At 42.6% G+C, this 24,909-nt stretch overlaps 2 protein-coding genes across 7 annotated transcripts; one reads left to right on the forward strand and one right to left on the reverse strand.

Moving 5' to 3' along the window:
- The first annotated feature begins 880 nt into the window (after nt 1-880).
- LOC125981701 (serine/threonine-protein kinase PAK 3) lies at nt 881-13,399 on the forward strand. 4 transcript variants are annotated; one of them, XM_049741565.2, is made up of 16 exons: nt 881-1,079; nt 7,785-7,978; nt 8,050-8,150; nt 8,255-8,408; nt 8,496-8,533; nt 9,495-9,557; nt 10,526-10,687; nt 10,764-10,938; nt 11,178-11,241; nt 11,579-11,627; nt 11,717-11,829; nt 12,021-12,138; nt 12,434-12,533; nt 12,619-12,815; nt 12,894-13,031; nt 13,166-13,399. In XM_049741565.2, exons 2-16 carry the CDS (start codon nt 7,807-7,809, stop codon nt 13,253-13,255), a joined length of 1,734 nt encoding a protein of 577 aa, XP_049597522.1. In that variant the 5' UTR covers nt 881-1,079; nt 7,785-7,806; the 3' UTR covers nt 13,256-13,399. The 4 variants fall into 4 exon arrangements, with proteins under 4 accessions (XP_049597522.1, XP_049597524.1, XP_049597526.1 ...); XM_049741567.2 differs by having other exon boundaries at nt 10,529-10,687; XM_049741569.2 differs by lacking the exon at nt 9,495-9,557 and having other exon boundaries at nt 10,529-10,687.
- Nucleotides 13,400-16,515: 3,116 nt separating this feature from the next.
- Nucleotides 16,516-24,644, reverse strand: LOC125981700 (calpain-5). 3 transcript variants are annotated; one of them, XM_049741563.2, is made up of 14 exons: nt 24,571-24,644; nt 23,149-23,225; nt 21,612-21,800; nt 21,234-21,365; nt 20,811-21,019; nt 20,409-20,601; nt 20,141-20,331; nt 19,966-20,043; nt 19,697-19,892; nt 19,478-19,600; nt 18,211-18,413; nt 17,991-18,112; nt 17,772-17,908; nt 16,516-17,097 (listed from the first exon to the last, which is right to left on the reverse strand). In XM_049741563.2, exons 3-14 carry the CDS (start codon nt 21,774-21,776, stop codon nt 16,915-16,917), a joined length of 1,932 nt encoding a protein of 643 aa, XP_049597520.1. In that variant the 5' UTR covers nt 21,777-21,800; nt 23,149-23,225; nt 24,571-24,644; the 3' UTR covers nt 16,516-16,914. The 3 variants fall into 3 exon arrangements, with proteins under 3 accessions (XP_049597520.1, XP_049597519.1, XP_049597521.1); XM_049741562.2 differs by lacking the exon at nt 24,571-24,644 and having other exon boundaries at nt 23,149-23,280; XM_049741564.2 differs by lacking the exons at nt 23,149-23,225; nt 24,571-24,644 and adding an exon at nt 22,385-22,681.
- Nucleotides 24,645-24,909: the final 265 nt, after the last annotated feature.

Consider the following 24,909-nt stretch of genomic DNA (forward strand, 5'->3'; position numbering starts at 1 on the left):
ACCTCTTTAAGATTAAACACATGGACCTTTGCTGAGGTTTTTAGGATGAATAAAAAGCATTTAGAGCTATATTTGCAGTGATGATTATGAAATGTACATTTTCACGCTGTTGTCTTTTCAAATCCCCAGGCTCTCCATTCGAGTCAACGCTGTCTACTGAACAGCTATGTTGCTCTTCACCACCGAGTGTCGACATTACAGGCGTTGTCATGACAACCAGCCATGATCCACAGGGCCTTGGTGAGGTTTCCACCTTGAGCTAGATGCTAGCCATGAGACTCAGCAGATGCTGCGCTCTTCAACCAATCACAGGTGAGTTTGAACAAAAAGATGACATCATAGGCAAATGAAAGCAAATGCGGCCAGGCGTTTGGTTGCCATGTCTGCCTCCCTCTGAATCCTCAACAGCTGAATAGATGACATTGCCTGCAACAAAGTAAAACTGATAGAATGCTATTTTTGGCTCATATTAAATAGAGACATGCATGCGCATATTTTAAGCTTTTTATTCTATATTGAATATCATTTGGCAGTATCTGCATATAAATGTGTCTTCAGAAATGGGGTTCGGGTAACCCTAACTCTAACGTTAACCCTAACCCACAAAATATACTGAATCGAGAGTATACTATTTAATATGCTAGTATTCGGTGTACTCTTTATGTTATTATTGTTACTCATTAACTATTATTTTTTTAACGCATAAAAAGAAAAAGAGCCAAAAATGGTTATTCAGTCCCGCCCTCCCGACCGTCTCACTCAGCAGGCTCAGGCTGTCAAACAGAAAACCAACAGTGTCTTACTCTCTGCTGGTTCCTCCCTCAGACCTGCTTCTCTCTTTAATATTCATTCTCTCGACCAATAAGCCGAACGGGGCGGATGACGTCACGAGCTAGGGAACAAGCGCAGCCAGTGAAGCATCCAGCCAGCCTGCTGAACAAGCCTGCTTTAGGGTCAGGAACTGGTCTGACAAGAGAATGGCAATCCTGCCGTAAACCGTCAGTAGGACCAGGACGGAAGACGATGGTGATGGCTCATAGGCGAAACGCGGACCGAGAGAATGTGAAGACATATTTCAGGTAATTCCCTTGTTTGTGTATGCAATATGAGGATGTTTTAGAGGGGGAGGCAGAAGAGGCGAGGAGGAGGACGGGAGAGGGAGGGGGACTATGTATGTCGGGGTGCTTTGTAGCCCTTTTTACCCGTCTTCCAGTCTGCAATAGGCCTGGCTAAGGAAGCAGCTGTTTGATCTGCAGTATGTTCGAGCGGGATCCGCTGACTGCATTAATTAAAATAGCCTTGACATGTTCCTTTTTCTTTTTTTTTTTCAATACCATCCCATATCTGTGCCCCCACCTCCGCTCCTCTGCATCTCATCAACTCTGCATGGAGAGAGCGTGCACCCCCTCGCAATTTAGAGATAGGGAGGTGTTTCTAATCAATAGTGGCGTTTGTGTAGGCCGGCAGCAGCTGCAGTTGCAACCCCAAAAATATAAAGACTCCTGAATCTGACGGATGTGATATGTGCGGATGCTTCATATGCTCACCGATGCTCTTTTGTTACCTCTGCGGTGAGGCCTCCCCACAAAGGAGGAAAAATGTCTTTTGGGGGCTCAGTAATTATCCACACAAAGCTAGGACATGCCTCTGTCTCCTGGCGTTGACATGGACGTGTGCACCAGTTTCATGGCGGCGCCACTGACAAGCAGATATACAACATCTGGTCACCTGACTTCTTTGGGGATGGGAGTGGGGGCGGGGTGCCGGTCCTGTGAGAGCCAAGCCGCTATCCTCCAGATTCTTCCACACCCCATCGATGGAGCACGATTGGACGGATGGGACCCAGATGAATGCATTTCCGCCACCATTTCGTGCGACTGAGCCAAAGTGAGCGATCCGTCCATGAGACTTGTGAGGCGCAAGGCCTGCTGGGAAACCTGTTGTCTAGCTGTCAGGCGTGAGGGAGATTTTAGGGAGTCAACCCAGTGATGGAAGGGAGGGTGAGATGATAACAAGGAGAATTGGGGGATGGGTTCCAGAAGGTGTTACTCCCTGCTAACACTGGTCTGCTGTATATATTGATATTCAGTGCTTTGTGATTCTAACAACATAATGACACAGTTATTCCTTGTCCTCACATTTAAAAAGGCAATATTAAGTTGTCCCAGTTGAAGATGAGACCTACCGAGCTCGTCGACACGGATGTATTTATTCTCTTCCCACTTCATTGTGCTCATAAAGTGTTCAAGCCTTCATTTGCAGATATTTAGCACAGGAACTGAGCTCTGTCTGCCCTCCACCCAGAATTCACTCGATTCAGTCCGTCTCTGTAGTCTCTGAAGGTTACATGCAACTCATGAAAATTTCATTGCTGAAAACAAGTAGGCAAAAGGTAAGATGTCCGATTGCCACAATGCATTACTGCAAAGAGTTGTAAAACTGCACCGGCCACTCAACCGTTTGTATAGTCAACAAAACTAACTGTGCGGGTGAAGGGGAACGAACGAGTTATGATGCATGTGCGTCAGTTCATTCCTTATTAGCGCTATGCTAATAAACAACTTTCAGTCTCCACTAAACTTGCAGATTAGGATAAAGTCTCTTTTGTCTTTCACTGTTGCTTTTCTTCGAAGTGATCCAAATATGAATCCTTATGCCAAATTCCGATTGTTTGACCTTGGCAGAGCTTTGCTCTCCATAGCATTTAAAGAATAAAATCAAATAGTGGCTGATTTTATGATGGCCTATTTTTCCCCTTCCTGTGTTTGCATTTCTTTGGCCTCCTTCTGTTTTCCATTACGACCGATGTAACCCAACACACGCAGCCTCTCTTACCTCGCCTCGGCTAACAAAAGCGGCAGAACATCGTCTTGGCCTGCAGCCCACTTAAAGTGGACTTTCTGAAATCTGATACACGCACATGGAGGCCTCCATCTGTTGGAGTCAGGGTGAGACTTGCTGCTGGATAGCGTTATTGTTCCGTCAAGTTACCGTTAAGGTCTCCCGTGTCTTCTATCAATGCAGGAGTTAGGTGGGGCGTGTGTGTTTGTTTTAGGGGCTAACTGACTGACTCCAGCAGTGTATTGTCGTAGGTGTGTCACTGTGTGTGCGTGTGTGTGCGTGTGTGTGTGTGTGTGTCATGGATTAGCATGTAGGATTGGAAGCCATCTGGCCATTTTGTTCACGCTGGGGAGGGGGAGTAAGTGCAAGAGATGGATGGAGGGAGACACTCACACACTGACACATTGACACAGCTTCAGTCATAATCTGCCTACTTGATGTCTGCCGCTTCTTACAATGCACTCACTTGTCTGCGTGCATTTGTTTGTTTGTCGGAAACGCTTCAGTCCGATGCGTCAAACTCCAGCAGTAAATTTCACTTTGAGGACAGTCCACAGGGTTTTCTTGGAAGGGTTCAACGTTTCTGGAAAGCTAGAGATGCTACACCCTTTAACTGGAAGATGACTCAGAGATGAACAGAGACATGCTGAATATAAGGATGAAATGTTGCAGAGTTGGAAGAGGTTTAAGAGATTAGCAAGTTTCACTGGGTCAGGCGTTTATGGAGGGGCTGGCGGAACTTGAATGTATCACTTCGGACAGGCCAGGGAATCGATTTGGGGAATTCAGAGGAAGACTGCAAACGCCCTCTCTTTGATTCACTTTTGAGTTTCCTCTGTGTTGTAAACGTACATTTTTGACAGCACTGGATTTGACTTATAGCGGGTGAGAGCTGTGCAGGCTCCAGCTGCAGTATTTAACTGCTCTTAATTCCCAAAAAGCCGTTTTGGCGAGCGTATGATTTGAGCTCTGCAAATGCAGGTGAAAGGGAAGATCACACACTGTTGCTTCGATCGCCTCCAGAGAGGTCTGTTTATTTTCTCAGCTGTAAGGAGGTGCAACTATTGTGTCCATGCTTTGTTAATTCACTTGCTGGCTAATATGAGGCTCACCAGAATGTGTATGGGTAGGGGGAGTAGAATCATAACCAGCAAAAATGTATTCAATCTGATTATCATTAGTGCCCACACACCGACTGTTAGTTGCAATTTTATGTAATTCAACGTACGAGTACCATATTGAGCACTCATACTGGTAACAGTTATTCCTACTTTTCAATCATCTATTCCTCGAATGTGAGTGGAAATACACAAATAAACCCAAAACACTGCCTTAGGGGTCTTACTATCATGAGGCAAATGTAGGTTACAAATCTATTTCCTGTCCCAAAGCTCATTAGAATAAATTTGTTATATTTATGCTCCTGGCTTTCCTGTTCTCACACACACGCACACACACCCATGCAAGTTTATTGGTCAGTGTTTCATCACTGTCTGCTCTTGCTGCACTCTGGGTTTTTTATTGTCACAGGCCAATGACGCAACCAACAACAACACACCTTGATTGCACATGGTTGTCGAGCAGTGTGTGACTTGAAGCACACCCATGACGACAACTGTTCATCAAAACAGGCATTACAGCATGCTTGTGCAAGAAAATGCATTCATTTGTGATGTGGCTTTATTGCTGGCAATTATGACTGCTAATTGGAACTGTTGCCTGGGCGATAACACATTACTATTGTGAATCAAATTCATTTCGACCAGTTCTTTGAATTTAAAGCGTGCTTGAAAATGGAAATAAATGGAAAGATCTACAACGAGGAGCTTCTTTCAAACGGTAGCATGTCATGCCTGTCAAAATAAAAGACTTATCATGGCGATAAGCTTTCAATAACGTGTCTCTACGGAGGAATTGTTGCTTCTTCCAAACAGACAACTTGTCATGTTAATGCGCCTAAAATGCTTTCAGGATCCTACAGATGTTGTCCACTTGACAGGAAGAAAATTTACCTTGTGCCGTTCAAATTCGCTTTTTAAGATATGTGTGGTTTTGTGTGTGCGCATGAGAGTGTGAGTACGATAAAGCGACACGCAACTAAATATTAAATGGCAGACAGTCTGGGTTCTCACCGCTCCTCAGCGGGGGTGGGGGGGATTGGTGGGAGGATGAGAGTTTGGTGGTGAATAAATTAGTCTGCAGAGTGGACTAACCAGTTTTCTCAGTTGGTTTCTTCACAGGGACGTTATCCCTCAAGCGTATGTGCTGATCAACTGAATCCTTAAAAACCTGGTATAGGGAGACCAGCCAAGAAAAACTAAGGCCACCTGTATGAAGAAGATGGAATTCTTGCTTTCCACAAATTTAAGGCAATCCTTGAAAATCGGTTCAAAGAAGATCAGACAGTGACATCTGGCTAGTGACTAATAATAGCCCCCTGCTAACTGATTAGAGATGTTTGTGCTCGTCGCTGCATGCAAACGAGTGGCTGAGAGATGATAACTTACTCCATGTTTGTTTTTGCAAAAAAAAAAAAATCTTACAAGAAGTATGCAAAATAGAAGTTGTCAGAACTCAGCGGGCTGTCAAGGGCTCAGGACATTAAAGCAGAAGTGCACGCGGTCAGAGAATCCATTAGCTTAGCCTTTGATATTGTGTAATCATGCTCTAGTTGGCATATTATGACTGAATATATGCCTTTTATGGCAATATAAGATGTTAGCATATTCAGAGGCGTAGACTACACCCGCTAAAAATAGACATTTACAGCTTTCTCAAGAAATGTGTCCCAACTATTGCTTCAAAGCACCGGGCTAACACCAGCGGCCATCTCTTTAAGGACCCATCCCTCTTCAGCGAGGCCATTACCGGACGGCCATGGATTCAAGATTAGAGGCCCTTCCTGAGTTGGCAGTTCAAATTCAGCATTAATGTTTGAAAGGCCAGCTTCGCGTAGTGAGATTAATTTTACATGAGAGGGAAATGTGAAAACATTATTTGTAATGTCTGAGTGTTGAAGTGTCAGGCTTGTTTTTAAATACATTCCGATAGCACGTTTAGCAAAGGATATTGTCGCAATCATTCAATTTTTAAATCAGAACTTGCAAGCTATTTTTGTTAGGATTGGGGCATTTTCTTTTTCCTCTGCTCAACCATGTTAGAAAGGTCTGAGCCCTCCATTTTGCTGCCTTTGTTCATCAGGTAGGTTAAATGGTAAAGTTTTATCATTTAATACTGATTATTCATCTCAGTAAGGTCTGGTAAACATAATGACTTTTTGGGACTGCATTCTTTATCTGAAGCTATTTTCTCCTGTAGTGGCAAAAGAAGCGTCCTGTCTTTATGTTCTGTATTATATGTTGCAAGGTATACAGTGAGAGTCATGTGCATGTCAGCTGAGTTCATTATGTGGTGTTGTTACTATCGATCAATTTTCCCTCTGTAATTGGTGACCAGATAGTGATGCCCCATTGATCGTATCTTGGTTGCACTTGTCATAAGCCATGGGGCATGACAACTCCTCACAATGATATCGTCATCAGTTGCATGCGACGATGGTGAGTCAAATACTATATACACTGTATTATGATTAATGTTAAATTTAGGAGTTAAGCAGAAAAATACACATGCTTTTATCCATCTCACGGGGCGGCCATTTTGCTTTGTACAGCCACTTGCTGTCGACTGAAAAATGACGAAGGGCTCAGGTACCAACGGTTTGCATTTGGTTATGTGACATTCAGAAGCTCAGCAGTTAGGCAGTGTAATGCATTTCCACCTGCATTTGCATGAGATGGAAATTAATTTTCCACAAATGCAATCCTAATCAGAATCGCTACTGTGTTGAGTGATGATAGAATGATCTGGCTTCCAACCTCCCGTTGTTGTCAGACAGACCATGCGGCTTTAGACAGTAAACACTGTCACAGAGTAGAAAATATCTTTCTAAAAATATATTAATGAGCTCAACATTTCAATTATAGTTTGCCCTTCTCATACTCGTGGGCAACAATGGAAATGTAATGTGAATTTTAAAGGCATCCTTTGTTCCAAAGGTTTTGTTTTGTAATAAACAGCCACGTGAGATGAAAAATTATAAAACGTTGAATGTCCTTCCTTGGTGTCCCTTGAAACTTCCTGACTGGCAGACATCTTATCAATTAATCAAGGGTTGGACTAATCCCCGTACTTCTCCAGAATCTTAATTCTGCATCTTGCCAAACTATTTTAGACAATCTGGTGTGCGCCTCGGTTTTTAAATCAAAATCCCTAAAGCCAGAAATTTCTCTCTGAGGCTGAGCCATTTTGTCCTATGAAAGGAAAAGCCACATGAAATAGTTTTGGATCATCATGAAGGCTTACTTGTGATTCGCTAGATTTATAGTGCTCGCTGCGTAAGAGCTCAGGGGTGGCTTTTGTTTGATAATGTAGGTCTCTATGATGGGGGCGGCCCCGGCTGGCCCGCTTTTCTGGGACAATCACACATCATATGATGGGCTTGGCCTCAGGGCGAGGCAGTGAAGGAGTCTCACATCCTAGTGGGATGGCTCGGTGGAAAACAAATATTTGACTATTGAAAATCTTGAGGTTGGCAAGTGGGAGAAATTTCAATGTACTTTATAAGACTGGTTCTTCAAGCAGGTTCCTGCTGTTCGAATGATAAATGAGGCCAAAGCCCAGACCAATTTGCACCAAGAACTGTTCCATGCATGTGTATGCAATGTGATCTGTCTGATGTGACAGTCACATTACCCCAATTCCGCTGCCTCACAAAGCAGCTGACCAGAAAAGGAACTGTGTCGTGTACATCACTACCCTCACCGGACTTTAGCAGCATTTTGTGTACAGGAAACAGGAAGTGCTACCAAATGCTAAGATTTTACAGGGTTCTCTTCTCTGCATAGACTTTACATAAACATTGCCTCCCTCTTTCTCTTTTCTAGGACATTGTGAGTGCTACTAAAGATGTCTGATAGTGTCGATATTGAAGAGAAACCACCAGCCCCCCCCTTGAGAATGAACAGTAGTTCCAGAGACTCTTCATCAGTGAATCCCGCCTCTAAACCGCTTCCAATGGCTCCTGAAGAGAAAATCAAGAAGGTGCGCCTGCGTTCCATCTTCCCCGGAGGTGATAAGAGTGAGTACTTGTCCCCCCGTTTCACCTTCATGTTTTGAGTGGCTTCTACTAATGTTCATGATGTCCTATAGCAAACAAGAAGAAGGAGAAGGAGCGCCCCGAGATATCCCTTCCGTCCGACTTTGAACACACCATCCATGTGGGCTTTGATGCAGTAACGGGAGAATTCACAGTGAGTGTCAAATTTCACCAGCAACATTAAGAAACATCACACTATTTTTGAATTGATATAAAAGTCTGAACCTCTGAAATTTACCTCCCTCTACTTGGTTGCAGGGGATCCCGGAGCAATGGGCGCGTCTCCTACAGACCTCCAACATCACCAAGCTGGAGCAGAAGAAGAACCCACAGGCTGTATTGGATGTCCTCAAGTTCTATGACTCCAAAGAGACAGTCAACAACCAGAAGTACATGAGCTTCACTTCGGGAGGTACAAAACTCCAAAATGCAAATTTTCAAGACCAAAAAATACAAAAAAACATCCACAGCATTTCAATGATATGCCTTTCTATTTCAGACAAGTCAGCCCATGGTTACATAGCAGCAAACACTCTGGTGAGTTATTTTATAATTATGGTTGAATAAGTCTTAAATCGAGTAAAGCATATTTTATCCCAAATACTGTAAAAGCCCAACAGGTAAGTTTTAACATTTTGTGCACTGGATTAATCCGAGTGACTATGGGAGTGCACTCATTTCCCTTTCATGGGCAAAAGTGCACATTCCACTCGATACTTTCCCAGTAATTCCCTTTGCAGCCATTCCAGACTCCAGTCCATTTTTCACTCCAAAACTGATCTTGTGTGAGAACCACTGCTGCTCCTAGTTTATTTTTCCGATCTACTTAACTAGATTTTGAAATACAAACAATAGCCCGGCTTCAGCAAAGACTCCCGCTAGGCTGACCTCATTCCTAACGTTGACCAGAATAATCTATGCTTTTAATGCCTTTCTCCGCACACCCCGCTCAGCCAGCCGGGTGAAGAAGCGCAGTCCGAGTCTGGCGAGTGGGGATTCGCCGCCTCGGGGCCAAGCGCGTTGGGATCATGCAGGGCTGCTGCGCGGATATTGCCAGCGAAGGGCAGGCGAGGGTGGCATTAAGCCCGAGAGGTTGCGTGTGAGAGCGTATTTGAGGGCGTCTCAGACGGTTGCGTTGGTTCTCTGCCCTGCAGACAGATTCAAGCGCGCCTGAATCTAGAGCCTCCCATGAAACGTATTGAGGCAGATCCGAGCGATGCACTCTGTTCTGAACTTGTGCCATAGATGGATCATAGTGTATCCAGCAGGCAGAACTCTTAAAAAAAAGTGGAAGGAAAGAAGTTCAAAGTAGTGCTTCATTCAGTCTTTAGTAGCTCCATCATGCCACATCCGGAGCTCAGTTTTACAGACTTGACGTCCATCCTTCAGTAGCGACCCCCACCCCTTGCCCCTCCCTCCCCCCTGCAGTCCACTCACTCTTCAACACTGTGTGGGTTTGTTTTGAGTAAATCCTCCCATTCTCAACCTTCACATTCAGAACCGACTGCTGTCGTCTGGGCCTCCTGTCAGCCTTAGAACCTGCAGCGCATTATTTGACAAGGTAACTCCTCCATATTACTATTGCACATCTCTGCATTGGCTTTCAAGGGCCAATCATTTGATCTAAATTATGCCCACTAAGCGAGTGCAAAAATATCATCACTGACATGGCGGCTGCAGTCATTGGTTAATTCTTGATTAATTCATGATGTCAGGGGTTTGTATGAGTTAGAAGCATGTTCTCTCCGACTCACTTTGAGAAGTCTCCCTTGTAACTTCATCACCATTGATGACATAACCGCATGGCCTTTTCTTTTTATTAGAAGACCAAAAAAAAATCCCTACTTAAAACATCCAGACTGTAATTTGTGCACGACACTGTTGACCAAATCTTTCTTGAAGCGGGTCAGAGGCCTAGTGGGCTTCAACGAAGCACTGGGTCTTTCCTTCTTGTTTAATCACCAGAATTAAGCTGCACTGCTTCATTTATGCATGACATAAATGTGAATGTTTCCATAAGAGGAAAATGATCTAAGGCTAACTGACTTTTGGATGGGGTGGGGGTACTCAGGGTTACTTGTAATAAAATTGCCTCAAGCATATTAATGTAGATTTTTAGTGAAAGGTATCCTCAGGATGTCTGCAGGTCATCGAGGCATTGCACTTTACTGCAATGTTGCAGCATGTTTGATCCACTTAGCATAGTGGAATACGTAAGCGTGGCCCTCAGAAAGTGCATTGTCATCCCCGGTTCTTGGCACACAGAACCTAACCCCGCTCTGACAAAAGTGCACCTTTTTCCTTGAGCTCTTACTCGGCTGCTAACACTTTCCTGCCCTTTAGCGCAATTGTGCCTGACCATTGCGCTGCTTCATTTTCCTACCACATTTAATAAAATGACATGTCTCATTTCCAGGAGTTTTATTTTTTAGGTTTATAAGATGAATTCTAACAAACTTGACACATCTTCCAGTTTGGGTTTCACTTGCTTGGAACTATTTATGATGTCATACATGTTTTTCCATCCAGCAGGGTGCCAAAACATCTACGTCAGAACCCCCGATTGCTCCACCTGTGTCAGAAGAGGAGGATGAAGAGGAAGAGGAAGAAGAGGAGGAGGAAGAGGAGGAGGAGGACGATGACGACGAACTTCCTCCCGTCATTGCACCTCGACCCGAGCATACTAAATCTGTGCGTTTGATTTATAGCATGAGCGAGCACAGTCCAAACTTGTAGAATCCAACCTTGCCATGATGATCTCTCTTAGATCTACACGCGCTCAGTCATGGACCCGCCCAAGCCTCCCACTCCCATCAAAGAGGTTGTGACGCCACCCGAGTCACAGGTCCAGCCCGACAACACATCGAGCACAATGTATCGCCACACTGACCGTCAGAGGAAGAAGTCCAAAATGACAGATGAAGAGATTCTGGAGAGACTCAGTATGTGTCTTTACAGACATGATTCCTGCCACGTGTACCGAATAATGTGATCAGTGAGCATACAAGTGACTGACACTTTCTTAATTGTACTATGAAAATGCTTTGGCCTAATTTCTAAAATGAGATAGGCAAAGGGTATTTGCCTTGCACTCATGTTTTTGTTATTCATTTACACACCCACATATATAGTAACACGCAACACGCACAATCATTATGCATGTGTTTTGTCTCTGACTCAGGGAGTATCGTGAGTGTGGGGGATCCCAAAAAGAAGTACACACGCTTTGAGAAAATAGGACAAGGGTAAGTGTGTGTGCGTTAAAATGGAAACCTGATTTTATTACATTTAAGAATAATATCTGCCTTTGTGACCTCACGTTATTATTATGAACTGTAAAAATTAAATCAGGCCTTTGTTTCTGGTCTGATGGTTAAGTAGGAAATGTGATGCGCTGGAGATGTTGTGAATCATTGTCATGGGCCAACTTCAAATTGAATTCCCCCTCAAGTGTTGTCATTGAATTAAATTACAGCTTAACAGTTCCATTGCAAATTTTGATAAGTACATCCTGTTTATTTTTACGCCTATTCAATCATAAAACCATCTACGTGTTTATTGATATCATTTCTTTGTCTCCAGCGCTTCTGGCACTGTGTATACAGCCATCGACATAGCAACCGGCCAAGAGGTAAGTGACGATTGTGGTTCTAATTATTCAAATATTAGTTCATTGTTGTGAACGACATTTTGTTTTTTTCATCGCTCTACCCACAACAGGTGGCCATCAAGCAGATGAACCTTCAGCAGCAACCCAAGAAGGAGTTGATCATCAATGAGATCTTGGTGATGAGGGAAAACAAAAACTCCAATATAGTGAACTACCTGGACAGGTACGTTTATGGTGTCGCTGCACTTAGGCGGAGTTAATCAGATTGTGGCTCATTATTATTATAGGCGGAGTCAATCAGATTGTGGCTCATTATTATTATGCTGATCAGCATTATTTATAAATCACATTACTGCTGTTGAAGAATGAAGAACAGTGACGGTAATGGAAATAATTATATTCTGCTTTTATCAGTTACTTGGTAGGAGACGAGCTGTGGGTAGTGATGGAATATTTGGCCGGAGGCTCGTTGACAGATGTCGTGACTGAGACCTGCATGGACGAGGGCCAGATTGCAGCAGTTTGTAGAGAGGTAAGCCTCAGCAGCAACACTCTCAACTGTCACATGACCTTTACTCAGAGATGGAAAATGGAAACATTTGAAATCGAGCATCTCAAATGTTTCTACTGGCTGAAGAAAAATTCCCACAGAGACATTCCAACATCTTGCATAGTCATCAATGCTGAAAAGGAGCGAGCATAATCGTTCCGGCCCTGTTGGGATGAATTTGAGATTTGTGGTTTTGTGATAGTCACCAAAGAAGGCTGACCGCTGATCAGATGCAGTTATTGATTTAAGATTAAAAATGTCTTTGTATTCTCATCAGTGTCTTCAAGCCTTGGATTTCCTGCACTCCAATCAGGTGATCCACAGGGACATAAAAAGTGACAACATCCTTTTGGGAATGGATGGATCTGTCAAACTCAGTAAGTTGTTGATTCTCATATGAGGTAAAAAAAAAAAAAAAAAAAGTCGATTTCAAGTAATGTCACTGATGGATTTTTCCAACAGCCGACTTCGGCTTCTGCGCCCAGATAACTCCAGAGCAGAACAAGCGCAGCACAATGGTGGGAACGCCCTACTGGATGGCACCAGAGGTGGTGACCCGGAAGGCTTATGGCCCAAAAGTGGACATCTGGTCTCTGGGTATCATGGCCATTGAAATGGTGGAGGGAGAACCTCCATATCTGAATGAAAATCCTCTCAGGGTAAGAATTGCCTGTCATTAACCATAAAATATTTACATTTCCTACCTCTATTTTGATCCTGTCCGTTCGTCTTTGCAGGCATTGTACCTGATAGCTACCAACGGGACGCCCGAGCTTCAGAACCCAGAGAGACTGTCGTCTGTCTTCAGAGACTTCCTAAATCGCTGCCTGGAGATGGATGTGGACCGCAGAGGTTCTGCCAAGGAGCTGCTTCAGGTAATAGAAAATCAAGTATAATAGATAGAAGGCAAATGGAATCTGCATTTGGTTCCATAATAAAAGCTTGTTCATGCTTGACTCTCAATTGTCCTCATCTTTCGATTACGTTATGTCTTTTTTCCTCTGTGCAGCATTCGTTCCTCAAGCTGGCCAAGCCTTTGTCCAGCCTGACGCCTCTGATTGTAGCTGCCAAGGAAGCCATAAAGAACAGCAGTCGCTAGCGGGCATCTTCTGTCCTCACCCAAGGCCGGAGCCCTGCCTGCTCGGGGTGCATGCGTTCATAATGGGTGCTTCTGATATTTGTGGGATAGGTGATGTGACAGCACAATGTGTGGTGGTGGGGGGGGGGGGCTGCTGGTTGGAGCTCTGTGACCCCCCCCCCCCCCCCTTCTCAAACGCCGTCATCCCCCCCCACCAGCACCGACCCCAGCCCAACCATACATACGTACAGTACGTCGGATGAGCGGCGGCCTTGCAGCCTCTCGGCATCGTGCTGCTAAAAAGACATTTTTGTTTACGTTTTCAGCACTCTGTACATGTAGAGATGTCTGTCACTTGTCTGCGTGAGTGTGTGAGTGCGCACAAATGTCTAGGTTCTGTAGGGAGGGGGGTACAACTGCTTCCAAACCAAAAAAAGAGGGGGGCAAGACCCTCAAAGAGGAGCTTTTGGTAGAGTTTCCTCTTCCTCTTGTGTCCTCCGTGTGGAAAACACATCATGCCTCCATCTACAGTGTCACTCAAGGACCCAAACTGTGCTCGTATGACTGTGGTGGTGCTTATAGCAGCTGTGTGTGTGTGTGTGTGTGCGTGCGCCCGCGCCCGCATGTGTGTGAAGTGCAGTTACAAGGGGAAAGTTATGATTAATTTTACCTGACCAAAGTTGGATTTGAGCATTCTTCATCGACCCTGCTTTATTTTAGCTTAGCATTGCTCTTATTTAATAAGTTAATTGTTTATCATTTTTCAAATCTGGCCCGAAACTGGCTCCCATTTCAGATCAAACGGGCAAATATTCAATGGTGGTGGTCAATATGGTGTAAGGACATGTTTAACTTTGATCCGATATGCTTTAAGACTCCTTTTGACATTCAGGGCTGTTATGTTACTAAGCCGCTCTTAGTTGCAAATTTGCATGCAAGTGCATTGCCAATTTTATACCTCATATAATATTTACAATATTTCATTGATTATTTTAAAATGTGTACAAATACTCAGTAGCATCTTTTGTTGGCATGAATTATATTTTGTACATTATTGCTCAATACCGTCAGTTAAACTACAACTTAATCCCGCTTAAATTGTTTACTATAATCCTTCTGAAAATCAACTTTGAATGAATAAGTAAATTATTTGTTTTTATTGCTGAAAAATATTTGACTGTTGTTGGGACTAAATACCAAAAATCTGCCCTCAAAAATCCTTGTGGAAATATTGAATACATAATGTTAATGTGCAATTAATATTCAATATTTCAACTTTTTATGTCCCCTTTCTCTTGGTGGTATTATTTTTATTATTATTATTTCTACTTTTTTGAGACCAACAAAAAAGCCTCCGTCCAGGTTTCTAAAACGTTTTCTCTCGCTGTGACTTTGCTGTGATCAGTGGACTTTTCAGTCGATCCAGTCATTGATGTCAATCATAACAACACTACCTATCGGTTGTGATGTCGCTCGTGTGTGTGCATGTTTAATATTATTGTCACAATCTGAAGATACATTATTAAACAGCTGGTTATTGCTGATCAACACTAAAGTTATGCATTACAATGCCATAATATAATTCGGAAGCTAGCACTTGTTATATTCCTCATTTTAATGTTCAAACAAAGTAAAGGGTGGCCTTTTATTTGAAACAATCACGAATCCCGGCACAAATACCATACAGTATCCAGACTTGTTTGTATTGGTGTATCCCCATGTAGCTACACCACCGTGTGCGCGCTCTCTTGTCTTCCTATCTATGTGCGACATTTCATCCTATTAAATTGTGAGTTTCCGAGGGTTACCTCAGTCAAGTCCTCCGACATGACAGAGGTGTGTGGGGAATTGCTCAGACACATTTTGTACCTCCATTGTACAGCAAAGGTCCACAACATGGAGTTATGTGACACATGAGTCATGCATGTTAAACAACCAATTGTACACTGTCTCATCATTCACTTAGGTTAAGATTGTTAGGATATATGCAGCGGTTACAAACTGTCTACGCACCCCTTTTTGAATGTTTTTGAAAGTTTTTTTTTTATGATACAGAATGAGAAAATGGCAAATCATTTAGGAACTGTTTCCACGTTTAATGTATGATCTGGACAACTGAATTGTATAACAAGTCAGGATAATTTGACATATATTTTGAGTTAATCAGAGGCACTTAAATTGGTGGCAGTTGTGTGCTAACTCCCACGTAACATGATTTCTGATATGATTGATAATATCCCTAATCAGGTGAATATAGCCTCACTTATGAGGGTGTGCACACTTGTGCAACCGTAGTAGAAAAGTTGGTAGAAACTTGAAATGATTTATCTTGTTTTTGTTTTTTCTACCACATTGAAACAGGGTTGTGTAGACTTTTTGTATCCACTGTATGTACAGTATGTAATGTATGTATGTATGTAAATATGAAAGAGGGAACCATCCCCTCTCCCCTCACCAACCCCCCTTTTTTTCAAATGATGTAACTTAAAAATAAGACATTTCAGGTTGCTTTATAGTATGTATCAGTCGATGTTTTGCACTCTGCAAATGGAACAAAAGAAGTAACACGCACACCCTCTGCACTCCAAGGGTCCCCTCATTTTGGGCTCCAATAAGACAGTGAACTGATGAGTGTGTGTGTGTGTGTGCGCGCGCGCGATGGGTATGGCTGGCCTGTGAAGGACGCTTGGTGCAAAAGGCCCCAATGACGCCCATGCACAGGTGCGAACTGTGAGCACGAGAGGTGGCGATGCCTCCGAAGTGCCGCCTTCCCCCTTTCCGTGGTGGCTCCTGTGCATTCCTATCTTCTGAATGTGTCAATCTGTACACGTGGTGTGAAAATTCCTCTATTAATGTGTATTAAGAGAATGGAACAAAGACAAAAAAATGTTACTTTTTAAATTATTATCATTACTACTACTCTTACTATTGTCAAGCTTTGTAAAACTGCTGATCCATTTGGCGTACCTCAGCAGGCTGGCTGCTCCCCGCCTTTGAGGACAAAAAGGACATAAAAAGCCCAACGGGGAAATGAGGTTTTGGATAAACTATTTTTAATTGTGGTTGAAGCAATAGACTTTTTGAACTTTGAATTGTGCATGGCTGTGTCTTGAGTGTACAAAAAAATTATTGCAGTTTGGGAACTGGACTGAAATAAAAAGAAACCGAGTTGCTGTAATGCAATGTGGCTATAGTGAGTTGCATTCAAGGTACCAGTTTACAAATTTGTGGAATTTTGGAGCTGTAAAAGGTGAGAAAGAGGTAGAGATGCATTTTGAAAATAGGTGGTTGATTGTGTTTTAATACACTCAGTGTGCACAATGTAATTCAGTAAAAGAGCTGTACAAACAAAGATAATAATACTCACATATTAATCTGGTTTTGATGGTTTCATCATACTTGGAGCTGTTTCTAATATTTTGCTCGTAACCAAAATATCAGAAACGCCCCAATGATTAAGAAATTAAGAATACAAATAAATGAACACACTATTAGCCTTACAGATGATCATAAGTGTAAACAGTTCATTATAAAATGTATAAGTTACTCGTAAGATATAAAGGTTAAAAAAAATTAACATTCACACAGTCCAACATTGCCTTGCTTTACAAATATGCATATCATAGTATACAATGACCTTAATGGCGAGTTGTCATAGTTTCATAGTTCCGCACGGAGTTTCAAATGGAGGTAAGCTGAGTGGAAGTGACTATTCTCAGAGTGACACTGCCGGGCATCTCGTCGGCCATGTTGCGACCTTGCTTCCTCAGCCGAAGCCTCTGAGGATTGGTGGTGTCCTTTGCAGAACCAGAAAGCATCACTTGGCCCATGAACTGATCCTGCACTGCGTTGCCGTTCCAGATCTGGCGTTAGGCAGGCAGGTTTTGCGGGACAAAAGACAATCTGATTAGAAAATACTTTTGAAAGAATGACAAGAGGGTATACAAACAATAAAAAGCATTACCGTATTGGCCCGAATATAAGATAGTGTTTTTTTGCATTGAAATAAGACTGAAAAAGTGGGGGCCGTCTAGACATTATACCCATTCACAACGCTAAATGGCAACAGACATCTTTAAAGTGAATGCTGAACTTAGGCCCCGGCCAAAACGAAGCCCTGTCACGAAGAATAAAAATAAAAACAGCGGTAGCACGAAGAAGAAAAATAAAAAATAGCGGTAAGAAAGGAAAGAGAAGAAAATAAGAGAAGATATAACAGAAAATGGAAAAACCAGAAGCCAATCATTTACACTTTAGTTTACATATTTAAATGTTCAGATATTAAGATGTGATAGACAGTTTTTGCATGATTTGAATGAGGCAAAATAACATGCTTTTTCTCTCGAATATATTTTTATAATCATTTGTTTCAGATGTACTGTAATTATTTTCTGTATAAAAATTTAATTTGGTGTTCAAGAAGTCTTTTTTCAAAACTGAGTCTTGAAAAAGAGGGGGTCGTCTTATAATCAAGGTCGTCTTATATTCGGGCCAATACGGTAGTTGACACAATTGAGAATGTAAACAAACATCTTACCTGCACAGTTAAAGGCTTCCTGGGCTTCTTCCTGTAGAAAACACCACTTGTTTCAAAGTCTGGTGTCAAAGTGTCCTTCTGGATTGGAGATCTTACTGAGTGGCCCTCACAGCTTATGATCACATATGGGTCTGCACCTGCATGGAACCACAGGGTCACGTCAAAGGCATGCACTTTTTAGGATATTGTGTAAATTTGGCTCAAAACCAAGCAACTGACCCCCTGTACTGTCCTGGTTTTGCAGCCCCTCGGCAGCATGGACGTAGACGTGCGTCACGACTTGTGGGTAACCCAGGAAAGAACTCCAACATCTCACCCTTGGCTTATCCTCGCTCAGTTCCCTGGAAGCACAGAAATTAGACACGTGACTTTCTAGATGATGATGATGCAGATGATGATGATAAAAAATCCTGAATGTGTTGTGTGACATTTAGATTACCTACAGCCCGAGTCCACGTCAGTGAAAACTCGCAACATGTAGTCACCCAGAATGTGAGGATGGAAGGTAGTGGGCATGATGACGTAGCGGCCCTGCTTCAGCGTGGACCTCATGAAGACCGTGCGGGCGTTGATGTAGGTAGACGTCGCCACGCATTTCTGGGTCAAGATGTCGTGCAGCCTGTATTTTCTGTTCAGTTCCACCTGTGATAGATAGTTAGCAGCGTGAAGAGGACAAATATGAAACACAATTCATCATTTTCCCCTCCATGTTATGCTGTATCCCACGAAGTTCAAATAACGACGAATAATTGGATGTTTTCACTTAGCCATGTGCAGACAACTGCTTCTTAAAATGTTAATTGCGGTACTGACCTCAAATGCTGTCCAGAGCCTCCACAATCAGCATGATAAGAGCGTATGATGTGTGTTTGACCCTAGCCAGATGTCAAGTCAAGTGTATTAAAGGAAAAGTTTTGGCATAGACTTAAGTGTGGAAAGCCTAATCTGAGAAAACGTTATTCAAGTCTGTACAGAAACCTTTTGTGAGAAAGCATGTGTTTTTAAAACTAAAGACTGGTTGTTTGTTTTGTCACTGTCTGGCGTGTCCTGTAAGGTTTCTTCAGCTTGGAGCAATTAACATAAATGATAGCATTATTTGCTATGATTCAATGTCCTGCTGAAAAAAAACCCTGATATGATCCGATAAACTCAATAGGTGTCATTAAAATTTCATTTGTTCAGTCTTCAGCCAAAGCCAAAATGTGAACAAATGAGCCTTCTTTCTTTCCAAAACAAATTGTCTTTTGGTCTGTGTCCACACATCCCAGACTGTGTACCTAATAGACATTTTTAAGCATGCCAAAACAGTGTCTTAATATTTTTACTTTTTTACACGACATATATTGAATCGTATATTGTACAATAATTAATTTGCTTGCCTGTGTAAATTTTTTCCCTATTTAGGCCTCACGCAATGCACATCCCATTAATGTGTCGCCACCTAGCGATACATTTTCAAAGTGCAACTAGCGCGTGCGCTGTTGATGTAAATTTTAATTCATAATACTGTAAATTTAAACCCCTCAATTTACACTATGTTGTGTATATTGCTGTTGGAACATGTTTTAATTGATGCTAAAAACCACTAGGTCTCAGCTCTGATAGCAACTTTATGTCACTTCTCCATGAGTATTTTTAATTTATTGTGGATGTATTTCGTGGTTCTTATTTAGCTTCCCTTATTATTTCCTATGGGTTTATTTTACCTTGAAGACAATGAAGCCGATTGTTAGATTTTCCCCTTGACCATATTTCCTGTGAATCTTCATATCTCTTTGTTGTAAAGAAATGAGGACCTCGTCAGCCTCCTTTGTGACATCAAACACATACTACAAAAAGACGGAGGACAAAAAAATCAGACCACCCATCTTTGTTATAATATGATAAAATGTTTTGAAGTGTTGTGTATTGTGGCTCCATAGTACCTGTGGGTTCTGCAGAAAGGTTTGCTTGTGGTTCGCGCAGCCACCACAACGGTTTAAGAGTGGTTCAGATTGCTTGGTCCAGCTTCCAAAGTGGACAATCTCATGCCAGGTCTTATGGATACTGATCACCGATGTATTGATGAGACGACACACGTCGGCATCCGTAAAGTATTTGCACCAGTCTGAGAAAGACATCCTGTGGAAGGTCAAGTCGCAATGATTAAAGGAGGATGTGGCCACTGATGGAGGATTATAAATTGATTATGTACCAGAACTCTCCATCGTCCTCCACTGTGATGCCGAGGTTGCCTCTTTCAGTATCACCAACCTTTGACCATTCCGCCGAGCTGAGAGAGACACAATGAACATAGAATACAAAGTAATCCAAGAGAAATTGTATAGAAAATGGCTGGCTGGATTTGGATGTATGTTTGGGGTCCCCACCTATCACTCCAGGCTCCATTCCACTCTGTCTTGCCCCACGGATTCCTCATGCGGATCAAGGGGATGGTATCATTCTTGAAGTAGGCCACCAGTCCGTGACCCAAACGCACCCTTTTCACTGCTGTCACAGAGTAGGCATGACCTTTCACCAGCCCGTTGCCCAGCTTGAGCTCAAGTTCGTGAGCTTCTGCCTGTTAGACGGGAAACATCTCACATGTAGGACCATCTCTACCGTAGACCAATCAAATAACGAGGACACGCCACACACCTTAATGGAACAACTGATGATTCCGCCACGATCGTACACCTTGAGTAGATCTGCAAAGAGATGGTCCAGCTTCTTCTGGTCCTTATAGTAAGCTTCCGCTTCCAGGTTGATGGCCTCAGCCACGGCTCCGCTGAAGTCCACCACTGCATCTCCAGTGTTGCCCCCTTCCAGCGACTCATAGCAACCAGATAGCCTGCACACACGACACAAGGCACGTTTGGGCCCTTATGTTGTATTTTCCCTATCAGTGGCATTTTATCAATGGGAGAACTGCCACTTGTTGCTTGGCAAAGTTCAAAGGCAAATAAAGGAGATAACAATAGTCCAGCAAGTATTTTTTTGGATGGTGTGTTGATACAGTCCACAATTGTAACAAGCTGCTATGATAAGTGGTTGACTCACTTAGCATAGGCTTTCTCCAGCAGAGCGCTCCAATATTCATTGTTGTCTTTGGAGTGACAGTAGATGAGCTCTCCATTGATGGTAGGAAGCCGGTCATCCACTACCACATCCACCCACGCTCCAAACACCCAAAACTGAAAGTGAAAGATTCCAGCATAGTTCTCCGGGTGTTTGGAGTCCCACTCCTGCTCCTTCCAGTCTGGAATTACCTGTATACGCAATGGAAACCTTTATAATTGCACCAATATTTTGAGGTTGAGAGCATTTTGTTTTCATTGTTTTGTTTTTCTTGTAAAGATAAAAGAATGGCAGTACAAAAAATAAATAAACTCAAGATTTACTTTGAAATAGCCTCGGGTGAATTCCTGCTGTCAGCTAACATGAACATAATATAGATCATCTTTCTAAATACACGACGCTCACTTTTTTCCAGAGGTTGGGCTTCAACGCCAGACAGGAGCAGGCGGCCACAAACCAGCAGTTCCCCACAGAGCCCTGGTTCAAGTCATGTGCGCTGACGCCCTCCACAAACAGGTGAGGATCATTGCTGATCTCCTGCAGCACAAACGTATGACTGGATCACATGAAAGGTATTGAGAAATTTGTTCAAAAATACATGTGGTGCATGTCTCGCCTGTGAGTCAGAACTGATAAGTGATAAAAGCAGCACCCAGCACCATTAGATACACTTGATAACATTTACACTTTGTCTACAAGCTCAAACAAACTGTGGAATCTTGTCCAGTAAGTCTGGATTGTCCCTTCGACACATCCCAAAATTTCCCAAAGAGTACAACTCACCCTAGGTCGTTTCCATTGCACCATACCAGGTGGTGGTTTCCGAAAATACAGTGACGCATTGATGCACGGGAACTCGGGATCCTCAAAGAGTTTCTTACTCCTGATACAGTCCTTCTTTAGCTCAGCATAATGCTGGTTCTTGTAGGGGGTCGCAGAGGAGAACATGGTCCACAAATGGAAGACTCACAGCTGAATAAGGGAATGATATACATTTCAAATTGGATGCATATTGAGCCCCCCTCCCCCGGTTTTGGCAAATGCTGCCATTTTTTTTTTTTTTTAATCCCCAGAAGAATTTTGTGAATACCTCTTGAGAGTCTAGCTCTGGAAATATTCGATTAAGTTATTGAAGGCTTTGTAATAACTGAAACCATATTCCCAAAATAAACATGCGCCAACATTCACATCGAAATTGTTCACACTGGCCCAAATTACATTTTAGAGTATCTCAAAATGTCACATGGCTAAAGGAGCAATGAACTATGAAGCTGTATACAGATGTTTGAACTTACGACCCCACACACTGACTCCTTCATTGTTTAGATACAAGCCAAATGAATTACACTAAAGCGATCAAAAACTCCAAGACGACATTAAACTAGATTTACATCCAAGTAAACATATTTTCTTTTGCACGGCCAAAATATTCAATAGGTAATCGAAATCAATTCAGTAATTGTGTCACAAATATTGACCAAATGTCTTCAATGGATTCTGATGATCCATTTCAAGTAAACAATTTTAGATGAAAGAAAGTAGCGAGTTCACCATACCTCTGACGCAGGGACGAATGCCTTCCTGCTCCACGAGAAGGAAGCTCTCGAGTGTTTTTACCTGCCCGCCTCTGATCCTCCCACTCACAGTCGGTGCATTAATGTTCTGCTGGAGCCGCGCCCTGCCAGTTTTCCACCGCACTCCACTAATGTGTTAACTTCCTCCAGTATTGTTTTATTGTGTTACATATACTGGACATATGGGAACTCATTTAACTCCGATTACCCGGCTGATAGACTTCTAATTTAATTGAGGAGCCAGTCCGAGCGGGAAACTACTGTTTGCGACAGTGTGTGTGTGTGTGTGTGTGTGTGTGTGTGTGTGTGTGTGTGTGTGTGTGTGTGTGTGTGCGCGTGTGTGTATGTGTGTGTGTGTGTGTGTGTGTGTGTGGATGTGATCATGCGGTGTATTTTGGTAAGGTGTTTATATTTCAGTAAGATCATAAACGTAGCATTGATTTTTTTGAAAAAGTACTATTAAATTGCCATTTTTAGTGTATGTATATGTGATTGAAGCATGTACAATCCAATTCAAGAACTGTATCCAATTTCTACTTTTGAGTGGCAGTGTCAAAGTATTTGTTTAACAATATATTTATTATGATAGTTTGTGGAACTATTACAAAGACTGATGTGACTAATCATGATCATATTTTTAAAAGTGCATATCAGATCTAACAAACTAATCAATTGTCATAAGAGCATGCAGGTATACCTAATGAACTGTGAGTAGTCTGTGCTAAGGTAATAAAGGTAACACTCACCTAAAGAGTGCTGTCTTCTGTTCTGTCGTCAGTCACATTCAAAATCCCCACTGCATCCCACGTTTGGATTTCAAAGTCTGTTTCCATAAAACACAACGGGGGGGGGGGGGGGGGGGGGGGGGGGGGGGGGGGGGGGGGGGACGGGTTCAAATACAGATTGTGAGCTACGTAAACTCCCTGAAGCAAATGTCGTAATTGGCCGACAAGCACGAGTAGAAAACTGGTCTGACCAGCAGCTCCGTGCATTCATGCAAAAGCTGCAGAGGAGGGAAGGGGAGACTGAAACTGAATACTTCAGAGCTCCTTGTAAGTCAAACAAGCCAAAACCTGTTGTGTTTGATTTGCATTGCTCCCGTAAGCCATCACAGCACTGTGTGTGGAATCGGCTAGAGCTTTTATATAGTAGCAGTATTGTTTGGAATCACCCACAGAGGCCAAAGATCAGACGTATTTAAAAGCCTGACAATTAACAGGACTACCAGGGCCATTCAGTGTGCACACTAGGTGAAGTGTAGTAAAAAAGACAAACTGGCGAGCACTCTGTTGTCTGGATTGAAGTCGGGGAAGGAGCACAAGAGGCTCTTTGACTCTTTGAGACAGAAAGGGAAAAGAAGTCTTTCAGATAATCTTCCACCGTGAAGGGGAAAAAGAGGCAAGTGAAGAAGAATGTTCCGAGAGAGCCAAAAGAACTACGCCAAATCTGTGCAGAATGAATGGAGTAGCTCAAGAAGAAATTAAAAATAAATCTCACGGATCAGGATTGTGCTGCGAAAGTGATCGGTGATGTTTAAACAAATGGAAGACTCACAGCTGAACATATATGAACATGACATATATTTCAAGTTGGATGCATATAGAACCCCCTCAGCCCACCCCCACCCATCCATTTTTGTTTTCTTATCCCCAGAAGAATATTGTGAATACCTCTTGAGAATCTGGCTCTGGATGTATTCAATTAAGTTATTGAAGGCTTTGTAATAACTGAAACCATATCCCCAAAATGAATATGCGCCAACATTCACATCCACATCTTGTTTTGTTTTAGGTGAATGCAACAAAATTCTTCACACTGGCCCAAATTGCATTTAGAGTGTCTCAAAGTCACATGACCAAAGAAGCAATGAACTATAAAGGTGTATACAGATGTTTGAACTTATGACCCCACACACTGACTCCTTCATTGTTTCGATACAGGGCAAATGAATTATAGTGAAGCGATCAAACTCTCCAAGACGACATTAAACTAGATTTACATCAAAGTAAACATGTTTTTTTTTGCACGGCCAAAACATTCGATAGGTACATAATCGAAATCAATTCAGTAATTGTGTCACAAGTGTTGACCAAATGTCTTCACTGGATTCTGATGATCCATTTCAAGTAATCAATTCTGGATAAAAGAAACAAACGAGTTCACAATACCTCTGACGCAGTGATGAATGCCTTCCTGCTTCACTAGAATTTTGCTCTTCAGTGTTTTTACCTGGCCGCCTCTGATCCTCCCACACAGTCAGTGCATAACTGCATTGTTGGAGTTATGTCCTGCCAGTTTTCCAGCACTCTCCTCTATGTGTTAACTTCCTCTAGTATTGTTTTTTTGTGTTATGGGAAGTAATTTCACTCCGATTTTCCGGCTCCCAGACTTCTGATTTAATTGCCAGTCTGTGGGGGAAACTACTGTTTGCGGCAGTGTGTGTACGTGTGTGTGTGTGCGTGCGTGCGTATACGTGTGTGTGTTATCTATTTTAGAGTTCCAGGCTA

This window comes from Syngnathus scovelli, chromosome 15 (assembly GCF_024217435.2).
Source record: "Syngnathus scovelli strain Florida chromosome 15, RoL_Ssco_1.2, whole genome shotgun sequence".
Classification (NCBI taxonomy): Eukaryota; Metazoa; Chordata; class Actinopteri; order Syngnathiformes; family Syngnathidae; genus Syngnathus; species Syngnathus scovelli.

Excerpts from the sequence above, each read along its gene's own strand:
- LOC125981701 (XM_049741565.2), top strand. The coding sequence starts at position 7,807 with ATGTCTGATAGTGTCGATATTGAAGAGAAACCACCAGCCCCCCCCTTG. Across the intron at positions 7,979-8,049 it reads CTTCCCCGGAGGTGATAAGA|CAAACAAGAAGAAGGAGAAG; the intron begins GTGAGTACTTGT and ends GATGTCCTATAG. Across the intron at positions 8,409-8,495 it reads CATGAGCTTCACTTCGGGAG|ACAAGTCAGCCCATGGTTAC; the intron begins GTACAAAACTCC and ends TTTCTATTTCAG.
- LOC125981700 (XM_049741563.2), bottom strand. The coding sequence starts at position 21,776 with ATGTTCTCCTCTGCGACCCCCTACAAGAACCAGCATTATGCTGAGCTA. Across the intron at positions 18,414-19,477 it reads TCGGCTTCATTGTCTTCAAG|GTGGAACTGAACAGAAAATA; the intron begins GTAAAATAAACC and ends TATCTATCACAG. Across the intron at positions 17,098-17,771 it reads GGAAGCCTTTAACTGTGCAG|ATCTGGAACGGCAACGCAGT; the intron begins GTAAGATGTTTG and ends GCCTAACGCCAG.